A 26,945-nucleotide genomic window follows, 5' to 3' on the forward strand; every position below is an offset into this window, starting at 1 on the left:
CAGGGTCCCAGGTTCGATTCCCGGCTTGGGTCACCATCTGTGCGGAGTCTGCATGTCCTCCCTGTGTCTGCATGGGTTTCCTCCGGGTGCTCCGGATTCTTCCCACAGTCCAAAGATGTATAGGTTAGGTGGATTGGTCGCACTAAAGTTGCCCCGTAGTGTCCAAACGTTAGGTTGGGTTACGGGGACAGGGTGGCGGTGTGGGCTTAGGTAGGGGCCGGTGTAGACTTGATGGGCCGAATGGCCTCCTGCACTGTAAATTGCATGATTCTGTGCTCTGCCTGCCCCTTCTGGTTGGCCAGCACATTCAAGTGGCCAGAATTAGAGAAGTGTTGTAGGGTCATATGCCTGGAGGTGATTACAGAGTTTGGGAGGGATTTGAAAACCAGGATGAGAATGTTAGCTTTGCAAATACCCTTAGCTTCTATTTTTTTACTCTAAATCACAAAATTGTTACATTGCAGAAGGAGGCCATTTGGCCTATTTGTCTGCACTGACTTGGTGAAAGAGGAATGCACTTAGTGCTGTTCTCCTGCCTTCTCCCCATGACGCTGCACATTTTCCCTCTTCAAATAACAGTCTAATTCCCTTTTTAATTCCTCCACCAGGCTCCCAGCTCATTCTAGACCTCAAAAGCTCACTGCGTGAAAAAGAATTATAGTATTGCTTTTGCTTCTTTTGTAAACCACTTCAAATCTATGCACTTTTGTTTGCAATCCTTTCGTTAGTGGGAACTGTTTCTCCCTATCTACACCGTCCAGATCCGTCATGATTTTGAATGCCTCGATCAAATCTGCCCTTGGTTGCCTTTTCCCCAATAGAAAACAGCCCGAATTTTTCCAATCTACCTTCACACTGAAGTTCCTTATTCCTTGATCATTCTTATGACCATTCGGACTTCTGGTGACAGCGGGCGGGAGGCAGCTGCACACTGGAGGGCTCCCGCTCGGGAATAGGAATTTCCCGGGGGCAACAGAGGCTGAAAAGGCTGTAAGAAGGCACAGGGAGGAGAAATGTCCAAGTTTGGGAGAAAAACGACCGTGAACAAGGCGGTTAACGGAAGTCTGCCGGGGAGTGAAAAAGTCAGCGCAGGAACTGTAAGGAAAGTGGAGGCTGCAGCACCAGGGGGGGGCGTGTCGCTCACAGCAGAAGAAATGACCACGGTGATGGTCTTTGTGAAATACAGTTCACAAAACACATGGAAGCGATGAAGAAGGAAATGGGGCGGTATTGAAAGTGCTGGTGGAGGAGGCGATGTCAAGCGGAGGTGCAGGAGCAAGGTGAGACACTGAAGGAAGTGGAAGAGGCATTATCGCAGCACAGTGATCGACTCATCTCGATGGGGAAGGAGTTGCGGAGGGTGATAGAGACCAACAAGGGTCTGCGAGCCAAAATGGAAGACCTGGAAAACAGATCCAGGCGACAGAATCTGAGGATTGTGGGTCTGTTCAAAGGGGTGGAAGGCTGACGGAGTATTTTCCCACGATGTTGGCGAAGCTATTGGAGGGGGACGATCCCTCCCGATATGAACTGGATCGGGCTCATCGGTCATGGAGGCCTATACCAAAGGCGAGTGAGCCGTCAAGATTAGAAACTCTGTGTTTCCATAGGTATAGCGTGAAGGAGAAAGTCCTGTGCTGGGCAAAGCAGAAGCAGGTGGTGCAGTGGGCTGGAGCTGGTATACTCATATACCAGGACTTTACGGTGGAGCTGGCAAGGAGGCGAGCTGCCTTCAGCCTAGTGAAGAAAGCACTGTACATCAGCAGGTTCAGTGCGGCATAGTATTGTTGCTCTTATTAGCCTTAGTTTTATTAGCTCTAATTCTGTCACCTTTGCTCACGAGTCGCCAGGTATCTTTCTGATACCGCCACGTGGTTCAAGCTCAAGTAATGATTAATAATACAGTAAATGTTAAATCAACGATCATTTATTATTTATTATATACAGCAATAAATACTTATACAATAATCCTACTTCTAGACTATTACCTACCACTAAAGGCCAATGCTTAACTTTGGTGATGGCCCACCAGGTCAGGGAAACAAATGGCTTATCGAATTGGGTCTGGCCTGCGGGATTCAAAAAGGCTGGTACGGGTCGATAGTCTGGAACACCTATCTGGTAGCGATCGCTGGAGTAAGACTTACATGTTCTTTCGTCGAAGGGTCTTGAACGTTGCGAGTAGGAGAAGAAGGGTCGATCTGAACTTGGCACCACACCGTCATGTGTGGTCAGTGTATTTCTGAACCTCTCGTAGGAGGCTGGAAACTTCCCTTTCACAATCTCAGTGAGAGCGCTATCCTGCTTCTGGGCCTCTACTAGATCTTCGATCCTAGTCTGTGTGACCTGAACTACACTCACTGGCGCACTCACTGGCACGCTTTCGGGGGGTTTCCAAAAATACCCATGTCTGGATCCTGCCTTAGCCAGTGTGTCGGCTTTTACATTTCCAGGGGGGGAGGAACGATGGTGGCTGCGGACTTTTATAATGCCAAAAGTCCTGTACTTGGCTTTTTGCAAAATATGGCGGAGTAATGGGGCTGAGGGGAGGGGTTTTCCATCCGCGGAAATAAATCCCCTTGTTTCCCAGAGGGGCAGAAATTCTGTGAGGCTGTTGCAGACGTATAGGCTGTCTGAATATATGTCTGCTGGGCTGGGGAAGGAATCTGGGTGCTCTACAATGTACGCGATGGCCGCAAGCTCTGCTGCCTGCGCGCCTAAGTGTCCGGGGAGTTTAATGCTATCTCCTCGAGGGCGCATCCCTGTGCGTCCTCAACATAAATCCCATAACCTGTTATGCGTTGCCCATCTAAGACTGTGGAAGATCCATCCACATAAATCTTAATGGGGTCACATGTGTCCGGGTGAGGGGGGCTCTGAGATGGAGTGGCTAATTTTCTGGGGGGTGTTTTAGCTATAAAGGGGCCTGTGTTGTGGTGGGGAGAGATGATTTCACACTTATGGGGGGTTCTGGGGTACTGTAAATTGTCCGCTAAGTATGTGTGGGTCTTGGTCCGTTTGACTGTGATGTCCCGTCCTTACAAGAGAAGGGTCCACCTAGCAGCGCGTATTTGGCTGACGGTACCGTCTTTAAGTTGTCCTTCCAGTAAAAGTTGGGTGGGGGTGTGCTCGTTCAAAATGGTGATGGGGTTCAGTCCAGCAATGTATGAAAAGTACTGGACTGCCCAGGAAACTGCGAGCAGGTGCCTCTCACAGGCTGAAAATCCCTGCTCCACAGCATCTAAAATTCAGGAGGCATAAGCCACGGGTCTTAGCTGGTCATGCCGTTCCTGCAGGAGCACGGCTGAAAGGGTGCGGTCTGTGGTCGCTACCTCTATGTCGTAAGGGGCAAGTGGGTCTGGAACTTTTAGTGTGGGGGTGGCTATGAGCGTCTGTTTTTTTAAAAAATATATTTTATTCAAAATTTTTGGCCAACCATAACAGTACATTGTGTATCTTTTACACAGTAATATAACAATATAAATAACAATGGCCAGTTTTTCAAACAAGAAATAAATAATATATAAACAACATCAAAATTAAAAAACAAAACTAAATGGCAACTGCCTTGTCCCAAATAAATACTCTCCAAAAATACAATTCAGCAGTCCAGTATACAATTACCTATAACAACAACCTATACATATTATACTTATACACTAACATCCCCCTGAGAGTCCTTCTGGTTCCTCTCTCTTCCCCCCCCCCCCGGTTGCTGCTGCTGTCGTCTTCTTTTCCATTCCCTCTATCTTTCTGTGAGGTATTCGACGAACGGTTGCCACCGCCTGGTGAACCCTTGAGCCGATCCCCTTAGGACGAACTTAATCCGTTCCAGCTTTATAAACCCTGCCATGTCATTTCTCCAGGTCTCCACACCCGGGGGCTTGGCTTCCTTCCACATCAACAGTATCCTGCGCCGGGCTACTAGGGACGCAAAGGCCAAAACATCAGCCTCTTTCGCCTCCTGCACTCCCGGCTCTTCTGCAACCCCGAATATAGCCAACCCCCAGCTTGGTTCGACCTGGGCCCCCACCACCTTCGAAAGCACCTTTGTCACCCCCACCCAAAACCCCTGTAGTGCCGGACATGACCAGAACCTGTGGGTGTGATTCGCTGGGCTTCTCGAGCATCTCGCACACCTATCCTCTACTCCAAAAAATTTACTGAGCCGTGCTCCAGTCATATGCGCCCTGTGTAACACCTTAAATTGTATCAGGCTTAGCCTGGCACACGAGGACGATGAGTTTACCCTACTTAGGGCATCAGCCCCTCCTCAATCTCCTCCCCCAGCTCTTCTTCCCATTTCCCTTTCAGCTCATCTACCATAATCTCCCCCTCGTCCCTCATTTCCCTATATATGGCTGATACCTTACCGTCCCCCATCCATGTCTTTGAGATCACTCTGTCCTGCACCTCCTGCGTCGGGAGCTGCGGGAATTCCCTCACCTGTTGCCTCGCAAAAGCCCTCAGTTGCATATACCGAAATGCATTCCCTTGGGGCAACCCATATTTTTCGGTCAGAGCTCCCAGACTTGCAAACGTCCCATCTACAAACAGATCTCTCAATTGTGTTACTCCTGCTATTTGCCATGTTCCAAAGCCCCCATCCATTCTCCCCGGAGCAAACCTATGGTTATTTCTTATCGGGGACCACACCGAGGCTCCCGTCTTTCCCCTATGCCGTCTCCACTGCCCCCAAATTTTCAGAGTAGCCACCACCACCGGGCTTGTGGTGTATTTCTTCGGTGAGAACGGCAACGGCGCCGTCACCATAGCTTGTAGGCTAGTCCCCCTGCAGGACGCCCTCTCCAATCTCTTCCACGCCGCTCCCTCCTCTTCTCCCATCCACTTACCTACCATTGAGATATTGGCGGCCCAGTAGTACTCACTTAGGCTAGGTAGTGCCAGCCCCCTCCCCCCTATCCCTACTACGCTGCAAAAATCCCTTCCTCACTCTCGGGGTCTTCCCGGCCCACACAAAACTCATGATACTCTTCTCAATTCTTTTGAAAAAAGCCTTCGTGATCACCACCGGGAGGCACTGAAACACAAAGAGGAATCTCGGGAGGACCACCATTTTAACCGCCTGCACCCTCCCTGCCAGTGACAGGGATACCATGTCCCATCTCTTGAAGTCCTCCTCCATCTGTTCCACCAACCGCGTTAAATTTAACCTATGCAATGTACCCCAATTCTTGGCTATCTGGATCCCCAAGTAGCGAAAGTCCCTTGTTACCTTCCTCAGCGGTAAGTCCTCTATTTCTCTGCTCTGCTCCCCTGGATGCACCACAAACAACTCACTTTTCCCCATGTTCAGTTTATATCCTGAAAATTCTCCAAACTCCCCAAGTATCCGCATTATCTCTGGCATCCCTTCCGCCGGGTCCGCCACATACAACAACAAATCGTCCGCATTCAGAGATACCCGGTGTTCTTCTCCTCCCCTGAGTACTCCCCTCCACTTCCTGGAATCCCTCAATGCTATTGCCAGGGGCTCAATCGCCAGTGCAAACAATAATGGTGACAGAGGACATCCCTGCCTCGTCCCTCTATGGAGCCGAAAATACGCAGACCCCCGTCCATTCGTGACCACGCTCGCCATCGGGGCCCTATACAGCAGCTGTACCCATCTAATATACTCATCTCCAAAGCCAAATCTCCTCAACACCTCCCACAAATAATCCCACTCCACTCTATCAAATGCTTTCTCGGCATCCATCGCCACCACTATCTCCGCTTCCCCCTCTGGTGGGGGTATCATCATTACCCCTAGCAGCCTCCGTATATTCGTATTCAGCTGTCTCCCCTTCACAAACCCAGTTTGGTCCTCATGGTCCACCCCCGGGACACAATCCTCTATCCTCATTGCCATTACCTTGGCCAGAATCTTAGCGTCTACGTTCAGGAGGGAAATAGGCCTATAGGACCCGCATTGCAGCGGGTCTTTTTCCTTCTTTAGGTGAAGCGATATCGTTGCCTCTGACATAGTCGGGGGCAGCTGTCCCCTTTCCCTCGCCTCATTAAAGGTTCTCATCAGTAGCGGGGCGAGCAAGTCCACATATTTCCTATAAAATTCAACTGGGAATCCATCCGGTCCCGGGGCCTTCCCCGCCTGCATGCTCCTAATTCCTTTCACTACTTCCTCCATTTCGATCTGTGCTCCCAGTCCCACCCTCTCCTGCTCCTCCACCTTATGAAATTCCAGCTGGTCCAGAAAACACATCATTCTCTCCTTCACATCCGGGGGCTGAGCTTCATATAATCTTTCATAGAATGCCTTGAACACTCCATTCACTCTCTCCGCTCCCCGCTCCATCTCTCCCTCCTCATCCTTCACTCCCCCTATTTCCCTCGCTGCTCCCCTTTTCCTCAATTGGTGGGCCAGCAACCTGCTCACCTTCTCCCCATATTCGTACTGTACACCCTGTGCCTTCCTCCACTGTGCCTCTGCAGTACCCGTTGTCAGCAAATCAAATTCTACGTGTAGCCTTTGAATTGCCTGTCCACCCTCAGAAGTTCTTGCAGCAACCGCTCCCGTTCCCTACTCTCCTGCTTTCCTTTATGTGCCCTGATTGATATCAGCTCCCCTCTAACCACTGCCTTCAGCGCCTCCCAGACCACTCCCACCTGGACCTCCCCATTATCATTGAGTTCCAAGTACTTTTCAATACACCCCCTCACCCTTAGACACACCCCCTCATCTGCCATTAGTCCCATGTCCATTCTCCAGGGTGGACGCCGTTCTTTTTCCTCCCCTATCTCCAAATCCACCCAGTGTGGAGCGTGATCCGAAATAGCTATAGCCGTATACTCCGTCCCCCTCACCTTCGGGATCAACGCCCTTCCCAAAACAAAAAAGTCTATTCGCGAATAAACTTTGTGGACATAGGAGAAAAACGAAAACTCCTTACTCCTAGGTCTGCTAAATCTCCATGGGTCTACTCCTCCCATCTGCTCCATAAAGTGTTTAAGCACCTTGGCTGCTGCCGGCCTCCTTCCAGTCCTGGACCTCGATCTGTCCAGCCCTGGTTCCTGCACCGTGTTAAAATCTCCACCCATTACCAACTTCCCCACCTCTAGGTCCGGGATACGTCCTAACATGCGCCTCATAAAGTTGGCATCATCCCAGTTCGGGGCATATACGTTCACTAAGACCACCGCCTCCCCCTGTAATTTGCCACTCACCATCACGTATCTGCCCCCACTATCCGCCACTATGGTCTTTGCCTCAAACATTACCCGCTTCCCCACTAGTATAGCCACCCCCCTGTTTTTCGCATCTAGCCCCGAATGAAACACCTGCCCCACCCATCCTTTGCGTAGTCTAACCTGGTCTATCAGTTTCAAATGCGTCTCCTGTAACATAACCACATCTGCCTTAAGTTTCTTAAGGTGTGCGAGTACCCGTGCCCTCTTTATCGGCCCGTTCAGCCCTCTCACATTCCACGTGATCAGCCAGGTTGGGGGGCTCTTTGCCCCCCCCCCTTGTCGATTAGCCATCCCCTTTTATCCAGCTCCTCACCCAGTTCCCACGCAGCTGTGTCCCCCCAGGCGGTGCCCTCCCGCCCCACCCACCCCACCCCATACCAGCTCCCCCTTCTCCCCAGCAGCAACCCAGTAAATCCCCCCTCCTACCCCCCCCCAGATCCCCCACTAGCGTAGTTACACCCCCCATGTTGCTCCCAGAAGTCAGCAAACTCTGGCCGACCTCGGCTTCCCCCCGTGACCTCGGCTCGCACCGTGCGACGCCCCCTCCTTCCTGCTTCCCTATTCCCGCCATAATTATCATAGCGCGGGAACAAAGCCCGCGCTTCCCTTTTGGCCCCGCCCCCAATGGCCAACGCCCCCAGCTCCTCCACCTCCTTTCCTCCCTCCCCCACAACCTGTGGAAGAGAGAAAAGTTACCGGGTCGCAGGATTAACAACATAAAAATCATCTCTCCCCCCTTTTCCCCCCTCTTCGCCCCCCATATTCGCCCCACCACTTTGTCTCAAACGTTCTTTTTTTAATAACCCGCTTATTCCAATTTCTCTTCAACAATAAATGTCCACGCCTCATCCGCCGTTTCAAAGTAGTGGTGCTTCCCTTGATATGTGACCCACAGTCTTGCCGGCTGCAGCATTCCAAATTTAATCTTCTTTTTATGAAGCACCGCCTTGGCCCGATTAAAGCTCGCCCTCCTTCTTGATATACGCGGATCACCGCGTTCTCCCACCTACTGCTCCGAGTTTTCTTTGCCCATCTGAGGACCATCTCTCTGTCCTTAAAACGGAGGAATCTCACCACTATGGCTCTGGGAATTTCTCCTGCTCTCGGTCCTCGCTCCCTCCACCTCCAACCTCCAACGGACCCGTCGGGGCCTCCGCTCCCATTAACGAGTGCAGCATCGTGCTCACATATGCCCCGACGTCCGCCCCTTCTGCACCTTCAGGAAGACCAAGAATCCTTAAATTCTTCCTCCTCGCATTATTCTCCAGCACCTCCAGCCTTTCCACACATCGTTTATGGTGTGCCTCGTGCATCTCCGTCTTCACCACCAGGCCCTGTATATCGTCCTCGTTCTCGGCAGCCTTTGCCTTCACGACCCGAAGCTCGGGCTCCTGGGTCTTTTGCTCATCTTTTAGCCCTTCAATCGCCTGTAATATCGGGGCCAACAGCTCCTTCTTCATCTCCTTTTTAAGCTCTTCCACGCAGCGTTTCAAAAACTCGTGTTGTTCAGGGCCCCATATTAAACTGCCACCTTCCGACGCCATCTTGGTTTTTGCTTGCCTTCCTTGCCGCTGCTCTAAAGGATCCACCGCAATCCGGCCACTTTCCTCTCCTTTTTCCATCCGTATCCAGGGGGGATTCCCTTCTGGTTTACCGCACAGTGCTTTTAGCCGTTAAAATTGCCGTTGGGGCTCTTATTAAGAGCCCAAAAGTCCGTTCCACCGGGAGCTGCCGAAACGTGCGACTTAGCTGGTCATCGCCGCACCCGGAAGTCATGAGCGCCTGTTTTAATGATTCCACAGCATCCGTATGCTGCAGAAGCCATTCCCAGGGGGTTCCCTTCTTTAGGAGGTCTGAGAGGGGCGCTGCCTTGCTGGCGAAGCCGTCGATGTGGTTTCGGCAGTAGCCAACCAGTCCTAAAAACGACCGGAGGGCTGAAACGTTCTGGGGAAGGGCAATTTAGCGATCGAGTCAATTCTTTTATGCTCGATTTCGCGTTTGCCGTGTGTGATAATTGTACCCAAATATACCACTTTTTCTTCCAAAATCTGGGCCTTTTTGGGGTTTACTTTACAACCAATGGAATGGAACAATTCCAGGAGTTCGGACAGAAGCTCAATGTGCTCTTCCTTTGTGTCTGTCTGCAGTAGTAGGTCGTCTACATACTGTACCAGACATTCGGGGCGAGAAAATTTTGCTAGTCCATTTGCCAGCTGTCGGTGGAAAATGGAGGGGGAGTTGTGGAAGCCTTGTGGCAGACATGTCCACGTGTACTGCTGCGCTCTGAAAGTGAAGGCAAATTTATACTGGCACGCCTTTGCCAATGGAATGGACCAGAATCCATTACTGACGTCCAAAACCGTGAAATATCGGGAATTGAGTCCCTGCTTGAGCATGGTCTCGGGACTTGTTGCTACGGTGGGGGCTGCTGCGGGGGTGACTTTATTGAGTTCCCGATAATCAATGGTCAAGCGCCATGATCCGTCGGGCTTTCTCACTGGCCAAATCGGGGCATTATTAGTTGAGGCTACCGATCTTAGTACACCCTGCTCTAATAAGTACCCTATAACCTTTAGGATTTCTCCCTCTGCTTCTAGGGGGAATCCGTACTGTTTTGGGGGTCTAGGGTCCGGTCCTGTTACTTGTACGGAGCCAGTCATCCGTCCACAGTCGTGCTTGTGGGTCGCGAATGCTGCCCTGTTCTTTTGCAGGACTGCCCTAACCTGCCGGTCCGTGCTGAGTGTGGTGAGGTTGAACCAAAACTCGCCTATTGCGCTAATTTTGTTCATATAGTCCCCTATGTTGAGCGTTGCGGGGGCTCTAGCGGATTTCGCCATCTTCCAGACACACTGGTTGACTGGATCGAAAGATAGGTGGTGGGAATTCATAAAGTCGATTCCCAGAATGTGTTCTGCTGGAAGGGGCAGGTCGACTAAAACTACGGGGTGTTTTGTGGTTATGTTTCCTATTTGAATGGGTACAGGGGCTGTGATGTGTCCCTGCTGTGAGTGGCCTGTAAAGGCGCTGAGGGTGATAGTGGCTGTAGTGGGCCACGTGTCCTGACAAAGGGTGGAGGAATTTATGGTGGTGCGGGACCCTCCTGTGTCCCAAAGAAACTCGATAGGCTGTCCCCGAATTTTCGCTGCGACTACGGGTCGTCCTGACCTATCCCAAAGGGTATCGCAGACCCAACTGGGGGAGCCTGTACACCGTCAGTCCGTTCAGGTCAAGTCCGTCTGATCCGAACGGGCGCTAACGCTATTTATGGGCTCTGCCTTTTTCTTATTGAGAGTGCCTGTTTGTTGGGCTCTCGGTTACTTTTTAGGGGCATTGCACTCTTTTGCAAAATGTCTCAACTGTCCGCAGTTGTAACAATCTTGCGGTTTTGTTGGGGGGCTGTTCTTTCCCTCGTTTACCCAGGCGGGGTTGTGAGGTGTGGCTTTTACTGCCTGCATGTCTGCGGTGGCTTGCTTTTCCTCTGTGGTTTTAGCGGCGGGTCGGTTGTGAACAAACTGCTCCCAAACGCGGGACAATCTTTTAACAACCCACTTCTCGTTATGAGCCTCCTCCGAGGGATCATAACTACTACAGGCATTCTGTCCTGCCTCTGTGGCATGGGAGATAAGGGCGCGGGTCCATTTGACCATATTGTCTGGGGACAAATGGGCACGGTCTACGTCTCCAAAAACGGCTTCGAAGTGAATCCACAGGCATCCTGCAAACGGTGTGGGGTGCTCAGACTTCTTCTGCCTACCCTTTATTGAGGCCATCTACGGGGTCACCCCGGTTATACCCGATCGCATCCAGGATCGTGGTATGCATTTCTGCAAGGGTGCCTCCTCCTACGTTCTGTGGGTCGGGAAGGGCTGCTGCTACCGATGGGTCTAGACTTAGAACCATGAGCTTTACATGCTCTCTCTCATCCAGGCCATACATGGTCGCCTGATGTTTGACGGTGGCAAAGAAATGGTGTGGGTTTGAAGCGGGGAAGAACGGTGTGATTTTTGCACACTCGTCCCGTAATTGGGTCACTGTGAGGGGGGTGGAATATAGGAATTCCGCCTCGTCTGATGTGGCTGTGTGGTGGGTTGTTACAGGGTTCATGGGAGCCTGAACTACCTGCTATGTGGGGGGTGGGGGTGCTTTTCTCCTGTGGGGCTTTCCCTGCGCACATGTTCCCTGAACATATCTCTGCGATGTTTCCTGTAATTCTTCCCAATCAGGGCCGTCTTCCTGGTCTAAACTTTCCCCAAAGGTTTCTTGGAATCCCTTTTGGACAGAAAGCCGTGATTGCAGGTCTGCAATTTGCTTCCGGCACTTTGCATGGTCTATGGTGCTCTGCCTTTGTTCCGTGGTTGCAGCGTGGAGCGCTCTCAAGGCTGCCTTGAGATCACTACATTGCTTCTGTAGCGTCTCCACCTGCTTCTCTGTCTCTTTCTTTACCAGGACTGCACGCTGCGTGTCCTGATAAGCCTTTTCGTACTGGGACTGGAAACTACTCCAATGCGCCAGACAAAACTGGTGACCCCGTTTGGCATCAGCCACCTCTTTGTCCTTTGCTGCTAATTTCCGCCTTACTTCCAGATTCTCTTTCTCCAGCTCGCATACATCGTCTTTACTCATATGATGTATGCCCTCTACTTCTTTGTGGAGCGTCCTGACGACCTCCTCTGTGCCTCGCAATTGTGCCAGACAGGACACAATTGCCATCGGCTTGCGAGCTTTTGCTAAGTTCTTTTTGTGGATCTCACTCATGTTCTCCCACCAAGTATGCCCTATACTTCCGGGACCTGAGTCGTCATTATTACAGAAATCATTCCACATGGGCCATCCTTTGCCCTTGAGGTATTTCCGAATTTCCTCTTCCCAAGTGGGGCACTGTCCCACTCTACTGCTGCTGGTCGCTGCGACCGCAAATTCCTCAGGGTTCATGAGGCGTTGCATTGCCTGCATGGCCATCTCTCCTATCTGCTTGCTTCGGTTAAATTTGGAACAGGGGGCTAAGGTGGTGTCGTAGATGCGGGTACGGCTTGCGCTAATTTCCGAAAATACAGACTTCCGACAGTTTTGACGCAACAAAAATCTATCAGTTTTACCTTATAGCCCTGTTAGTTACGCATGCATACACACACTTCCGAATTGAACACTTGTGTCTTTTTTTGTTTGTTTCCAATTGGATTCTATTCAAATTTCTTGGGTTCTCCCGGAGTGGTTTTCCACTTCTAGATCGGGTCCCGTCAGGATGTCGCCAAAATGTTGCTCTTATTAGTCTTAGTTTTATTAGCTCTAATTCTGTCACCTTTGCTCACGAGTCGCCAGGTATCTTTCTGATACCGCCACGTGGTTCAAGCTCAAGTAATGATTAATAATACAGCACACCACTTAGTAAATGTTAAATCAACGATCATTTATTATATACAGTAATAAATACTTATACAGTAATCCTACTTCTAGACTATTACCTACCACTAAAGGCCAATACGTAACTTTGGTGTTGGCCCACCAGGTCAGGGAACTAATGGCTTATCGAATTGGGTCTGACCTGCGGGATTCAAAAAGGCTGGTACGGGTCGATAGTCTCGAACACCTATCTGGTAGCGATCGCTGGAGTATGACTTACTTGTTCTTTCGTCGAAGGGTCTCGAAGGTTGCGAGTAGGAGAAGAAGGGTTGATCTGAACTTGGCCCCTATCTTTTTAGTTCCCAGTGGCTTCCTTCCTCTCGGGGCGGGCCTTGACCCTGGTCCCAAGTGATTGGACTTGGTCCCAATCACTGGGTTCGATATGCTCCAATAATGGGGCGATTCCTTGATCGGGCGGTGGTCGTTCACCTTTGTTTGTCTCGGCCACTGCTGGCGCCGAGAGGTCTGGATCAGCTTTCAATTGCTAATTTGTTGCAATTGTTCCTGGGGATCGCCGATTAAACTGCAAATGGCTGGGTTGATGTGCTACTAATGGTTGCAGATATCGGTCTGGGCTGACTTCCCCAGAGCCGAATACACTGTTCTGTCTGCAGCTGTCCGTTTGTGCCCTGTTGGCTGATTTTCCCATCAGCCTTTTCAGTTCGCCATTTTACATCGAGGTTTGGCCAAATTAATCGTGAATCAGCCATTTTAGGTGGCCACATTATATCCAGCTAAGTTGAGGGTGACCTACAAATCCAAGGACTTTTATTTTGGGACGGCGGAAGCAGTGGAGGAGTTTGGGAAGGCAGAAGGACTGTGGCAGAATTGAGAAATGGTTGTGTACCAATGTAGCCTCATGTAACTTTATTTTTTCACAGCGTGTTGGTGTATGTACTAAATTAGTCGATGCTGTATATATTTGGACAAGGCAAGAGATGGGGCTTTCATTTGCAATGATGGTTCTTTGGGGCTTGGGTGTCTGTGCGGGGGTTTTGTGCTAAAGGAGATTTCTTGGTTTTCCTGGGACCGGGCAAGGGAGAAGGAGGGTCACCCAGCAACACGAACCAACATTGACCGTGACCGGTGCAGTGATCGTCGACTGACGCAAGTCTTAATTCAACGCTCGCTACGAGATAGGCGCTCCTAGCTACCAATCCGTACCAACTTCGAATCCCGCAGACTCAGAACCCGAACGAAAGGCCATTCGTTCCCCTGACCTGGTGGGCCAGTTCTGAGTTAAGTATTGGCCTGTTAGTCGTAGAAGTAGCTTAGACATAGAATTTATGCATGAGTAGTGATTACTGTGTATAATAAATGTGCTTTGATTTAAATCTTACTAAGCGGTGTATTGGATTATTGATCATTACTCGGACTTGAACCACATGGCGTTATCAGAAAGATACCTGGCGACTCAAGAGCAAAGGCGATAAAACAGAGCAATTAAACTAAGGCAAAAGTTAGCAACAAAACCCCATAGTGTACAGGACTATGGACCAAGTGGAAAATGGGATTCGAATAGATATGTGCATGATGATAGGTGCAGGCACAATGGGCAAAATGGTATTTTTGTGCTGTAAAGCTCTATTACTCCAACTCCTACCGGCCTCAATATATATAGCAGCCTGCCTCTCGTAAAATTGCAGACAGGTTGGGGAGGTCGGAAGCCCACCCATGGAATTATCTGCGCTTCTTGCCCGCAAACTTGCTAGTGGGGTCTGTAATATTTTGTCCTATGTCTTTGGAAAGATATATATACATCCCCTGTTGGTGAAATGTAATAAATTATTTGATATGTACACAAAATTTGTTTCCAATTCCAAAGTTTGAAAATACCATGCATGTGTCCTCAAGTTGCATGCCGTCAGTTCAAGTCAACTAACCAGCTAGAGTCCATATTATGTATGGACAGCATGGTAGCACAGTGGTTAGTACAGTTGCTTGACATATCCAGGATCCCAGGTTCGATTCTCCGGTTTCCTCCCACAGTCCAAAGATGTGCAGGTTAGGTGGATTGGCCTTGCTGAATTGCCCTCAGTGTCCAAAAAAAGGCTAGGTGGGGGTTACTGGGTTTCGGGGATAGGGTGGGAATGGGGGCTTAAGTAAGGTGTTCTTTCCAAGGGCCAGTTCAGACTCCATGGGCCGAATGGCCTTCTTCTGCACTGTAAATTCTATGATTCATGCAACTCTATGTTTTTAACAATTTTAATAAAAAACATGATCATTTGTTTCTCGATCTTTCATCCAGTGAACAGAAATTCGACGCTGAGGTTTATTTCAGTCCCAGAAATGATCACTGTTGCTGTTCTCAGAACTCTTCCAATGTTCTTTCAGTTGTATGCACTCATAATTCAAAAATAGATCATGAGTGATCTATACAAAGTTGGAATGGCTAATGTTGAACTTTTGACCACTATTTGCTGACAGTAATCTTTAATATGTGCTAGGTAGCTTCAGAAAGTATGCTTTTATACAGACATTAACAGAGGTTACAGCAATAAAGCTTCACTTTTTCGTGAAACTCTGGATTGCATTTGTAGTCATAGTAACCACTGCTCATACTGCCACGTCTCTCCCCTATTTTTTACCAAAACTGCTTTAATGAAGATTGGCCTTAACTCAGACCAGAACTAAAATGCAAAGCCCAGCCATGAGCAAATTCCAATTGAAATATTTAAAACATTTTTATCTTTGGCAAAGTAATGGAGAAATGTATATATTGGAAGTATTTTTTAAAAAGTAATATCAGACTGAAGTGGCTTCAATTTACACTATCTCCTTCCAAAGCACTGGAACAGCACCAATGCAGTAAAAGCTAAGTCTCCACTTCACATTATTTTCCACACTTTTTGGAAGTAATTTTTTCCCCATCTCTTTTACTCTAGTAAATTACAATACTAAGAATGGAGACTTCCGGTGGTGTCCATGGTTTGATTGGTTGTACATAAGGTGACTCCTGCCTGGAGGCGTTAGTTTTGGGAGGGTGGAAAAGGAGTACAGTGAAAGTAGTGAGTGAAAGAAATAGAAATTTCAGATAAGGTGTAGTCCAGACACAATCTTTAGCTATTACCGCTTCTTAAGTATGTGTGGTTAGAAAAGTGTTAACATATCCCGGACCTGGAGGTGGGAAACATGTTAATGGGGGGGGACTTTAACACAGTGCTTGACCCAGGGCTGGACCGGTCCAGATCCAGGACCAGGAGAAGGCCGGCAGCGGCCAAGGTGCTTAAGGGGTTCATGGAGCAAATGGGGGAGTAGATCCATGGAGATTCGCCAGACCGATGGGTAAAGAGTTTTCCTTTTTCTCCCACGTCCACAAGGTATATTCCCGGATAGACTTTTTTGTTTTGGGAAGGGCACTGATCCCGAAAGTGGCAGGAACGGAGTACTCAGCCATAGCCGTTTCAGATCACGCCCCGCATTGGGTGGAGCTGGAACTCGGAGAGGAAAGGGACCAGTGCCCACTCTAGCGATTAGACATGGGACTACTGGCGGACGAGGGGGTATGCGGAAGGGTGAGGGGATGCATCGAAAGATACCTGGAGGTCAATGACGATGGGGGAGTCCAGGTGGGAGTAGTATGGGAAGCATTGAAGGTGGTGGTTAGAGGAGAGCTGATTTCCATCAGAGCCCACAAGGGGAAACGAGGGTAAAGAAAGAGAGAGATTAGTAGGGGACATTTTGAGGGTGGATAGGAAGTATGCGGAGACCCCAGACGAAGGGCTATACAGGGAAAGACGAAGATTAAAGACGGAGTTTGACCTGCTGACCACGGGAAAGGCAGAAACACAGTGGAGGAAGGCACAGGGGATACAATATGAATATGGGGAAAAGGCGAGCCGGCTGCTGGCCCAACAACTTCGGAAGAGGGGGGCGGCGAGAGAGATTGGTGGAGTTAGGGACGAAACGGGAAAGATGGAGCAGAGAGCAGGGAAAGTGAACGAGGTGTTCAAGACATTCTATGAGAGGCTGTACAAGTCCCAACCCCCGGAGGGGAAAGAGGGAATGAGACACTTTTTGGACCAGCTAGAGTTCCCGAGGGTGGAGGGGCAGGAGGTGGCAGGTGGGGCGCAGATTGAGGTGGATGAGGTGATCAAAGGAATTGGGAGAATGCAAGCATGGAAGGCCCCGGGACCAGATGGGTTCCCGGTGAAATTTTATAGGAAATATACCTGTTGGCCCCGCTTTTGGCGAGAACCTTTAATGAGGCAAAGGAAAGGGGGACATTACCCCCGACAATGTCGGAGGCAACGATATCGCTAATCCTGAAACGGGACAAAGACCCGTTGCAGTGCGGGTCAAACAGGCCCATCTCCCTCCTAAACGTAGACGCCAAACTGCTGGCCAAAGTGATGGCGACAAGGATAGAGGATTGTGTCCCAGGGGTGGTACATGACGACCAGACAGGGTTTGTTAAGGGGAGACAATTGAATGCCAATGTACGAAGGTTGCTGGGGGTGATGATGATGCCCCCACCGGAGGGGGAGGCAGAGATAGTGGTGGCAATGGATGCATAGAAGGCATTCGATAGGGTGGAGTAGAACTATTTGTGGGAGGTGCTGAAGAGATTTGGGTTCGGGGAGGGGTTCATCAGATGGGTTAGACTCTTGTACGCGGCCCCGGTGGCAAGCGTCGTTACAAACAGGCAAAGATCGGGATACATTCGATTACATAGGGATACAAGACAAGGGTGCCCCCTGTCCCCTTTACTGTTCGCGTTGGCAATTGAACCATTGGCCATAGTGCTGAGAGACTCTAAGAAGTGGAGGGGGGTGTTTAGAGGGGGAGAGGAACATCAAGTGTCACTATATGCAGACGATTTGCTGCTATATGTGGCGGACCCGGTAGAGGGGATGCTAGAGGTAATGCAGATACTCAGGGAGTTTGGAGAGCTCTCGGGATACGAATTAAACATGGGAAAGAGCAAACTTTCTGTGATGCACCCCGGGGAACAGGGCAGGGGGATAGATGCTATGCCGCTGAGGAGAGTAGCAAGGAATTTTCGATACCTGGGGATTCAGGTGGCCAGGAACTGGGGAACCCTACATAAACTTAACCTGACGCGATTGGTAGAGCAGACGGTGGAGGACTTCAAGAGGTGGGATATGGTGCCACTATCATTGGCGGGCAGAGTACAGGCGGTTAAAATGGTGGTCCTCCCCAGGTTTCTTTCCGTGTTTCAGTGCCTCCCCATCCTGATTACAAAGGCCTTCTTTAAAAAAATAGACAGGAGCATTATGAGCTTTGTGTGGGTGGGAAAGACCCCGAGGGTAAAGAGGGGGTTCCTGCAGCACAGTAGGGACAGAGGGGCATTGGCACTGCCGAGTCTGAGTGACTACTATTGGGCCACCAATGTGTCGATGGTCTGTAAGTGGATGAGGGAAGAAGAAGGTGCGGCGTGGAAAAGGTTGGAGACGGTGTCCTGTAAGGGAACGAGCCGAAAAGCGCTGGCGACGGCGCCACGACCGTTCTCCCCGAAAAGGTACACCACAAACCCAGTGGTGGTGACGACCTTGAAGATCTGGGGGCAGTGGAGACGACATAGGGGAGTGACGAGTGCCTCAGTGTGGTCCCCGATAAGGAATAACCACAGGTTCGTCCCGGGGAGGATAGATGGGGGATTTCAATGTTGGTAGCGAGCAGGAATTAGGAAGCTGAAGGACCTGTTTATGGACGGGACGTTTGCGAGTTTGGGAGCATTGGAAGAAAAATATAAGTTGCCACCAGGGAGGATAGATGGGGGATTTCAATGTTGGCAGCGAGCAGGAATTAGGAAGCTGAAGGAGCTGTTTGTGGACGGGATGTTTGCGAGTTTGGGAGCATTGGAAGAAAAATATAAGTTGCCACCAGGGAACGCTTTCCGATACATGCAAGTGAGGGCATTTACGAGGCAACAGGTGAGGGAATTTCCGCAGCTCCTGACGCAAGGGATCCAGGATAGAGTGATTTCGGGGGCATGGGTTGGAGAAGGTAAAGTGTCAGAAATATACAGGGAAATGAGAGACGAGGGGGAGACGATGGTAGAGGAGCTGAAGGGAAAATGGGAAGAGGAGCTGGGGGAAGAGATTGAGGAGGGGCTGTGGGTAGATGCCCTAAGCAGGGTAAATTCCTCGTCCTTATGTGCCAGGCTTAGCCTGATTCAATTTAAGGTTCTACACAGGGCGCATATGATGGGAGCAAGACTGAGCATGTTTTTTGGGATGGAGGATAGGTGTGGGAGGTGCTCGGGAAGCTCGGCGAACCACACCCACATGTTCTGGTCGTGTCCGGCACTGCATGAGTTCTGGGAGGGTGTGGCAAGAGTGGTCTCAAAGGTGGTGGTGGTCCGGGTCAAACCAAGCTGGGGGTTAGCTATATTTGGGGTTGCAGAAGAACCGGGAGTGCAGGAGACGAAAGAGGCCGACGTTCTGGCCTTTGCGTCCCTAGTAGCCCGGCGAAGGATTCTACTCATGTGGAAAGAAGCGAAGCCCCCGGGCTTGGAGGCCTGGATAAACGACATGGCAGGGTTTATAAGACTGGAGCGAATAAAATATGCGTTAAGAGGATCGGCTCAGGGGTTCACCAGGGGTTGGCAACCGTTCCTTGACTATCTCGCGGAACGATAATGGAAAAACAGAAAAGACAGCAGCAGCAACCCGGGGGGGTGGGGGGGTGGGGGGGGGTATTATCCCATGTTTTTGTTTTTTGCCAGTTGTTGATATTTGCGTTTTGTTTATTTCTCATTTCTTTCATTTGTTGTTAGTTTAATATATTATTTAAATAACGTTTAATGCATATTCCTTTATTAAGTTGTAAAAACGGAAAATCTCTGTTTGAAAAATGTCAATAAAATATATATATTTAAAAAAATGTATCTTGATAGACACATGAACGGGCAGGGAATAGAGGGATACAGATCGTTTGGACAATAAGTAGTAGGTCCCATAAGGAATCTGGATCGGCGCAGACTTGGTGGGCCAAAGGGCCTGTTCCTGTGCTGCAATGTTCTTTGTTGCTGATTTCAACTCATCTCTATTATTAGAAATTCACAATTTTTTTCAGCCTTTCAGTTCTTAGTGTTGAAAAGCAGGATTTGTCCTAAACATTTACTTCCTCAGTTCTTGCAAAAATTGACTTCACACCATTTGAAATTATGCCCAACATGAATTGATTCTCTCAAGTCAAAAATCCAATTTAGACCAACACAAAGTATGCAGTACAACTGTACTATTTAATGCATGCATTACAATAGCCAAACTTAAAAATTGCAGTTCAAATATATTTTAGATGCAGTTAAATTAATACATGTCACCGTAAAAGGTTTCAAATGGATACTAAAACAAAATTACCAAGAAAACTTTAATAACAGCATATATTGTTTGCCAAGAATGTATGCCATGAAGCTTCTATTAGTGAGCAACAATCTATTGATTTTTCAATACATTAAATCCTTACGAACATTATCTAGGTGACCAAATTTGGTTATTTGTAAATTAAAGGTTTCCCATTTGCATTCAGGCAGCGGGGTCCGCTTGTGTACTTTCTGAAATACATTTGGTTTGAAGAACTTTACTCAAAACCATCCATTTGGGAGAGACAAAGGTTATATCATAATCTGAGATATTCCAAAACAAACAGCTGCAATATTTTATTAAGGTTATCAATTGTTATTGGATCCAGATTATCCTCATTATCCTCCATTCTGTGCCATACTTGAGGGAAAGGCGAAGGTATGATGTGTAGAATAGGAACATCTATAGAACATAAAAGAGTGAAGAATTACTTGACATATATTGGTTAATTCCTTTCGGTATCACATTCTACAGTGTTCTCATAAGATGTTTGAATTTCAACATGTTAGTGAAAGGCATTTACTTCTTTTGAGGAAGTCCTCTTGAAGATGCTTTATTGAAGTATAACAAAGACCAATGTGAATCTGTGATTTACTTCAGGCATCACCTCTCATGTTGTTATTTTCTGCCCTTTTAATGCAGACAAATATACACAACTTTCAGTACATAAGATCATACGAACTAGGAGCAGGAGTAGGCCATCTGGCCCTTTGAGCTTGCTCTGCAATTCAATGAGAGAATGCCTGATCTTTTGTGGACTCAGCTCCACTTTCTGGCCTGAACACCATAACCCTTTATTCTCCAAAACTATCTATCTTTATCTTGAAAACATTTAATGAAGGAGCCTCAACTGCTTCACTGAGCAGGGAATACCATAGATTCACAACCCTTTGGGTGAAGATGTTTCTCCTAAACTCAGTCCTAAATCTACTTCCCCTTATTTTGAGGCTATGCCCCCTAGTTCTGCTTTCACCCACCAGTGGAAACAACCTCCCTGCATCTATCCTATCTATTCCTTTCATAATTTTATATGTTTCTATAAGATCCTCCCCCAACCTTCAAAATTCCAACGAGTACAGTCCCAGTCTACTCAACCTCTCCTCGTAATCCAACCCCCTCAGCTCTGGAATTAACCTAGTGAATCTCCTCTGCACACCCTCCAGTGCCAGTACGTCCTTTCTCAGGTAATGAGACCAAAACTGAACACACTACTCCAGATGTGGCCTCACTAACACCTTATACAGTTGCAGCATAATCTCCCTAGTCTTCAACTCCATCCCTCTAGCAATGAAGGACAAAACTCCATTCGCCTTCTTAATCACCTTTTGCACCTGTAAACCAACCTTTTGGATAGTACAGTTGGTCTATGCAAAACATATTACTTTGCATCATTCATTAAAGTTAATATAGCACACAAGGTGGTCTTCTCGCACATTTTGTCCATGCTGGCTCTACATAGAGCAATCCAGTCATTCCCTTGCTCTATCACATAGACTTACAAGTCTTTTTCATTCACGTGGCCATCCAATTAGCCCATTTTGGGCGCCTTTAGTGGGGTGTTTCTCGGCGCCTGGAGCGCGCTCAACTTGCCAATGCAGGAAGACAACTCGTGGATCAGGCGCCATTTTAAAATCCACCCTGATCTTTCGACCCCCTTCATTTCCACCGAAACCCCCGCCTCACTGCACCCAATGTGCCTCTTAGGGGGTTTTTGAGCCCCTGCACCCCACCTCTTAAGGGAAAGGCACCCCTGGGTCCGATCTCTGGTACGGGCAATATGACACCTGGGCACATTGGCACTGCCAGCCTGGCACCCTAGCAGTGCCCCTGCCAGCCTGGCAGTTCCACCTGGGCACCCCAGCAGTGCCAGGGTGAGACTGTCAAGGTGCTCCCAGATGGCAGTGCCAAGATGCCAGGCTGGCAGTACCAAGGTTCCCAGGTGCCAGCAGGATGTGTCAGGGTACTACCCTGCGCAGAGCCCAACCCCCAGGGGCATCTAATGGCCTGGGAGATCCACGTTTGTGGAAACCAGTGTAAAATGGCACCCTGGCAAGGTCTCCCAGGCAAGACCGTTAGTTCTTGGGCATTGGGCGAATACAGCACTGACATATTTAAATGAGCCTTATATGTTAATCTGCACCTCGCCCAGCGATCTTGTTAAATCTTGAGATCTCATTAAATCTCGCAAGGTGTTTAAAGCGTCTCAAATCTCGCGAAAGGACTCACAAGATTCAATGGCCTCGTTGCGTCACCAAGTCGGGCACGGCGAAGTTGTTAAATTGTGCCCATTGTCTCCATTTACACCACTCTCATAGGCACTGAGTTTCAGAGCATTGCCACCTGCTGCATAATAAAAATTTTCCTCACTTCTCCCCTGCATCTCTTGCTCAAAACCATTAATCTTTCTCCCCGTGTACCACTTCATCTAACCTGCCATTACCTTGTACACCCATGTCAAATCTCCTCTCAATCTCCTTTGTTCCAACCTTCTCTAACCCTAGTTGCAGCTAAAATCCCTCAACTCTGGAACCATTGTGTAATCTCCTCCACACCCTATAAAAGGACCCTCACAACCTTCCTAAAGTGTGGTGGCCAGAACAGGGACAATGGTCTAATTGTGGCCGAACCAGAGTTTAACCAAGTTTGAGCATAACTTCCCTGCATTTGTACTCAATATCTCTACTTATGAAGCTCAAGATCCGATGGGCGGGATTCCACGTCCCGCCGTATCTGTATTTGCGTGCAACACGCCCCCACTGGCTGCAGGATTGTCCGCCCTGGCAGCCGGTCAATGGGATTTCCCATTGTGGGCATCGCCATGTTTTTGGGAAATCCGCGGGCGTGAGTGCGCTGCCAGCGAAACGGAGGATCCCGCCGGTGAAGAATCCAGCTGCATATGTTTTCCGAACTACTCCGTCAATTCATCCTACCACCTAAAAGATCTATGTGCATGAATCCCCAGATCCCGTTAAACGTTCTTGAGAACTTTGCAATTACTTTGGCATTACTTCTCCGCTATCCGTTTGCCAAAATGTATCAACTCACACTTCTTGGTATTAAATCAGATCCCCGTCTTCGGTATTCTCATTTTGCCAGTCGACTGTATCCTGTAGCAGTTGATTAATATCATCCCCACTGTTTGCCTCACTTCCCAAGTTTGGTATCGTCAGTGAATTTTGAAATTTTACTCTGTATTTAAAAGCCAAGTCATTTATAAAAAAAACAGTGGGCTGGATTCTCCAATCCTGCGTCTATATCCGCAGGATCCGTCTGATCTTACGGCCAGAATGTCGGCGGCGCCCTCGCACTGATCCTCCAACCGATGGGGGGCTAGCCGTCTTGCAGCGTAAAGCCCTGAATGGCTGGGTCCATGGCCACGCATGCGCACGGCAGCGGCGGGCCGTGCAACATGGCACCGGCCACGCGCCGAACCGGCCTGCCAAAAACTGCCCTCCTGTAACCAGCCTCGCCATCCCTAGACCACACCCCATCAGTCCCCCAGCCCCCACCGAAGCCCCCCGCCCCCCACAGCCAGGGAAACACCTCCCCCCCCCCCCCCCCCCCCAAACTATAGACATAGTCCGCAGCCACCATGCAAGGTCCCAGAACAGCGTGAGCACACGCGAGCTATGCCGCCGGGGATTCGGCCCATCGGGGGAGGGCCTCAGGTGACGTCCTGAGGCCGTCCATACAGCGTGCGGCATATTCCCAGAGTACGCCGTTTTTGAAGGGGCGGAGCATCACAATAACATCGCCGCCCCCGATTCCGGCGTAAATGTGGATTCTCCGGCCGAACCCGATTTCGGCAATCGCCGAATCCAGCCCAGTGGTTCTAGCCCTGACCCTTGTGGAACACCATCACTCTCCAGTCTGAAAAACAGCCATTTACCATAATTCTCTGTTGTGTGCCTTTCAGCTATTTCTTTTACCAAAGCTGACTCTGCTATTCCATGATCCTCAACTTTTATTCCTTCTTCAGTCTCTATTTCCATCCATATTTCGATCATACCAATATCACCAAATTTTAAAACACTCATTATGTCCTCAACAAAGGAGCATGTGTAGATTTTCGGGAAGATTGCTGATAATCAGTTGTACTCTAAAATAGAATCAAGAATTCTTGCAAGTGTAATATGGAAGGACCTGGGAGACACTAGCTGACACCAGAGGAAGATGACAACGTTACCTGTTGAACGCCACCATCATGATCAGTGACTACATGTGCTTGACAATAAGTGCCTTTCATGAGGGTCACAAAGAGTCCAACACAGATTTGAGAGTCAAACAAAACTTAAAACTTTATTTACACAGCACCAATACTTTGTTACTGGTTCTCTCTCTAGCCGGTATCAAACGGGCCAGCTCTAGTTATACAGCTGAAATGTTAACAATTGCCCCACCCCTTATTGAGTGAGCTCATATTCCCCAAGATTTGGGGTAACCAATTGTCCCTATCCAATAGGTTACAACAGTGCCAACACTGAAAAAACAACAAGCAGCAATGACACCCGACAACCACTTCATATCCAGTACTTGTGGTATGTCTCACAGTGTGGTTTCTTCAGCCATCAACAAAAGTGCACCAGATGAACACCATCAGCTCTAAGTACTTCCAGCTGCAGAAGTGTGAGGCAGGGATGCCCTCTGTCCCCGCGGCCGTGCACCCTAGCGATCGAGCCACGAGTGATTGTGCTCAGAGCGGCAAAGAATTGAAAGGGAACCTGGAGAGGAGACAAGAGAGCACAAAGTCTCGCTCTATGCAGATGACCTACTTCTCTACATCGTGGATCCACAAAGCAGCATGGAGGGAATTATAGCACTCATGAAAGAGTTTGGAGCCTTCTCGGGCTACAAAGTCAACCTGAGCAAAACTGAGATCTTCCCGGTGAACCCGCAAGAGAGAAGGCAGAGCTGGAGGTTATTGCCATTTAAACAGGCCCGAAACAAATTCCACTACCTCGGGAACCAAATCGCCCATGACTGGACATGGATCCACAAGTGGAACCTGACTAGCCTGGTGGAGGAAGTTAAAAAGAACTTGCAGAGGTGGGACAAATTCTCACTCTCCCTCACTGGGAGGGTGCAGAGGATCAAGATGAACATATTGCCCAGGTTCTTCTTCCTGTTCAGATCCATACCGATCTGCATCCCCAGGGCTTTTTTCAACTCCGTGGTAAAATTGAACATAGTGTTTGTGTGTATGTGTGGGGGGGGGGGCGAACGAACCCAAGGATCCCCAAAAAGTCCTGCAAAGAACGAGAAGCATGGGGGGGCCTAGCCCTCCCACACCTGCAATATTACCACTGGGCAGCAACAGCAGAAAGAGTAAAGGGATGGATAAAGGAACCAGAGGCCGAATGGGTAAGAATGGAAGAGGGCCCTGCAACGGGTCATTACTCCGGGCCCTGGCCATGGCAGTGCTCCCATCCCCACCAATTAAGCTCTCAAAGAGCACATTGGTGATGGCCACACGCGAGTCATGGAACTAATAACTAAGACAACACTTCAGTCTATCCAAAATGTCTATCAAGGCCCCCATCGGCAACAACCACAGGTTCGCCTCAGCCAAAATGGACGCCACCTTCAAAAGATGAAGACAGAACGGGGGACACTGACAATTAGGAACATCTACACAGACAACAGACTAACAACGTTTTGTGAGGGCCACGAAGAATCCAGCATGAGTTGAAGGATAGAAAGAAATAACATTTATTTACAATAACATATATATATATATATATATATATACATACAACAGCAGCAACAACTCCCTTGCTGCTCACTCTCTAGCCGATTCCAAACTGGCCAGCTTTATTTATGCAGGGAATCTGATAATGATTTCTCCGCCCCCCCCCTCATTGGGGAAGCTCATACTCCCAAAAGATTGTGGGATTGCCATTAGTCCCCAGCCAATGGTAAGCAGGCAGGTAATAACATCCCTCCCCACTCCCCCACCCCCAAAGTCCAAGGAATCCACTGAAGACCCTGGCGAAGGAGGGCGTCGGACTAGTTTTGCCGCAGGCTGGACACCATTTGCACGAGGCGCTGGATCAGGCGGCAACGAGATGGAGAACGGCGCTTCCGTGATGAATGGCGTAACGGTTGTACATCCATGGCCCGTGGGCCCGAGGATTCCCCCTCTGAGGCCTCCTGTGTCTCCATAATCGGAGTCGAAGTCCGCTGCCTCCGTCATCTCGGCGTCTCTATCTCCTCGCGGTTCTGCAACGTCCTGCGCAGGCTTTGAGTGCGGCACCAGAGGAAGATTGTGAGGAATACTTTCCACTGTGTCTGGTCTCTGTGGCTGTAGAAATGAGCTCCGGGGGCAGGGAACCTTTGGAAGGGATGGGCTTCTAGACCGAACGTGGTCTACATGCTTGCGCTGGAGACGACCTTGGGCTTGCACCTGGTACGAGATAGGGCCCGTTTGGCAAAAGATCACACCAGGGACCCACTGGGCACCACCATAAAAATTCCGAACGAACACTGGGTCACTGGGCGCAAACTGCCGAATCGGCCGATGCCGAGAAAAAACATGTACTTGCCGTTCTTGTGTACGATGTACTTTTGCGCCAATATCTGGGAAAACCATGCTAAGGCGAGTGCGAAGTCTCCGGCCCATTAGAAGTTCCGCGGGAGCTACCCCAGTCGCCGCATGTGGGGTGATCCTATATGTAAACAAAAAACGAGCCAGTCTCATGTCCAACGACCCGGAAGACTGCTTCTTTAGGCCTTGTTTGAATGTCTACTGCGCGCTCCGCCAACCCATTTGAAGCCGGGTGGTATGGGGCGGTACGGATATGGCGTATGCCGTTCATCTTCATGAACCTTGCAAACTCCTCACTTGTGAACAGAGTGCCGTTGTCCGTGACCAGCACCTCAGGGAGGCCATGCGTACTGAAAGACAAATGCATCTTCTCGATTGTTGCGCAGGATGTTGTACCTACCATCTTATGCACCTCTAACCATTGAGACTGGGCATCGATTAATAGAAGGAACATGGATCCT

General features: G+C 49.2%; 1 protein-coding gene and 1 long non-coding RNA gene across 5 annotated transcripts in view; one reads left to right on the forward strand and one right to left on the reverse strand.

The window, feature by feature from the left end:
• Positions 1-26,945, forward strand: part of LOC140426722 (uncharacterized) — a 33,655-nt gene that overhangs the window by 781 nt on the left and 5,929 nt on the right. The gene's annotated exons all lie outside the window — the stretch shown is intronic.
• LOC140426703 (glutaminyl-peptide cyclotransferase-like) overlaps positions 19,801-26,945 on the reverse strand; it is a 100,915-nt gene continuing 93,770 nt past the window's right edge. For all 4 annotated transcript variants that reach the window (XM_072511805.1, XM_072511796.1, XM_072511814.1 and 1 more), the window contains exon 7: positions 19,801-20,342. In XM_072511805.1, coding sequence (XP_072367906.1) covers positions 20,197-20,342 — 146 coding nt within the window. In that variant the 3' untranslated portion in view covers positions 19,801-20,196. The remainder of the gene's footprint in view (positions 20,343-26,945) is intronic.

This window comes from Scyliorhinus torazame, chromosome 1 (genome assembly GCF_047496885.1).
Source record: "Scyliorhinus torazame isolate Kashiwa2021f chromosome 1, sScyTor2.1, whole genome shotgun sequence".
Classification (NCBI taxonomy): domain Eukaryota; kingdom Metazoa; phylum Chordata; class Chondrichthyes; order Carcharhiniformes; family Scyliorhinidae; genus Scyliorhinus; species Scyliorhinus torazame.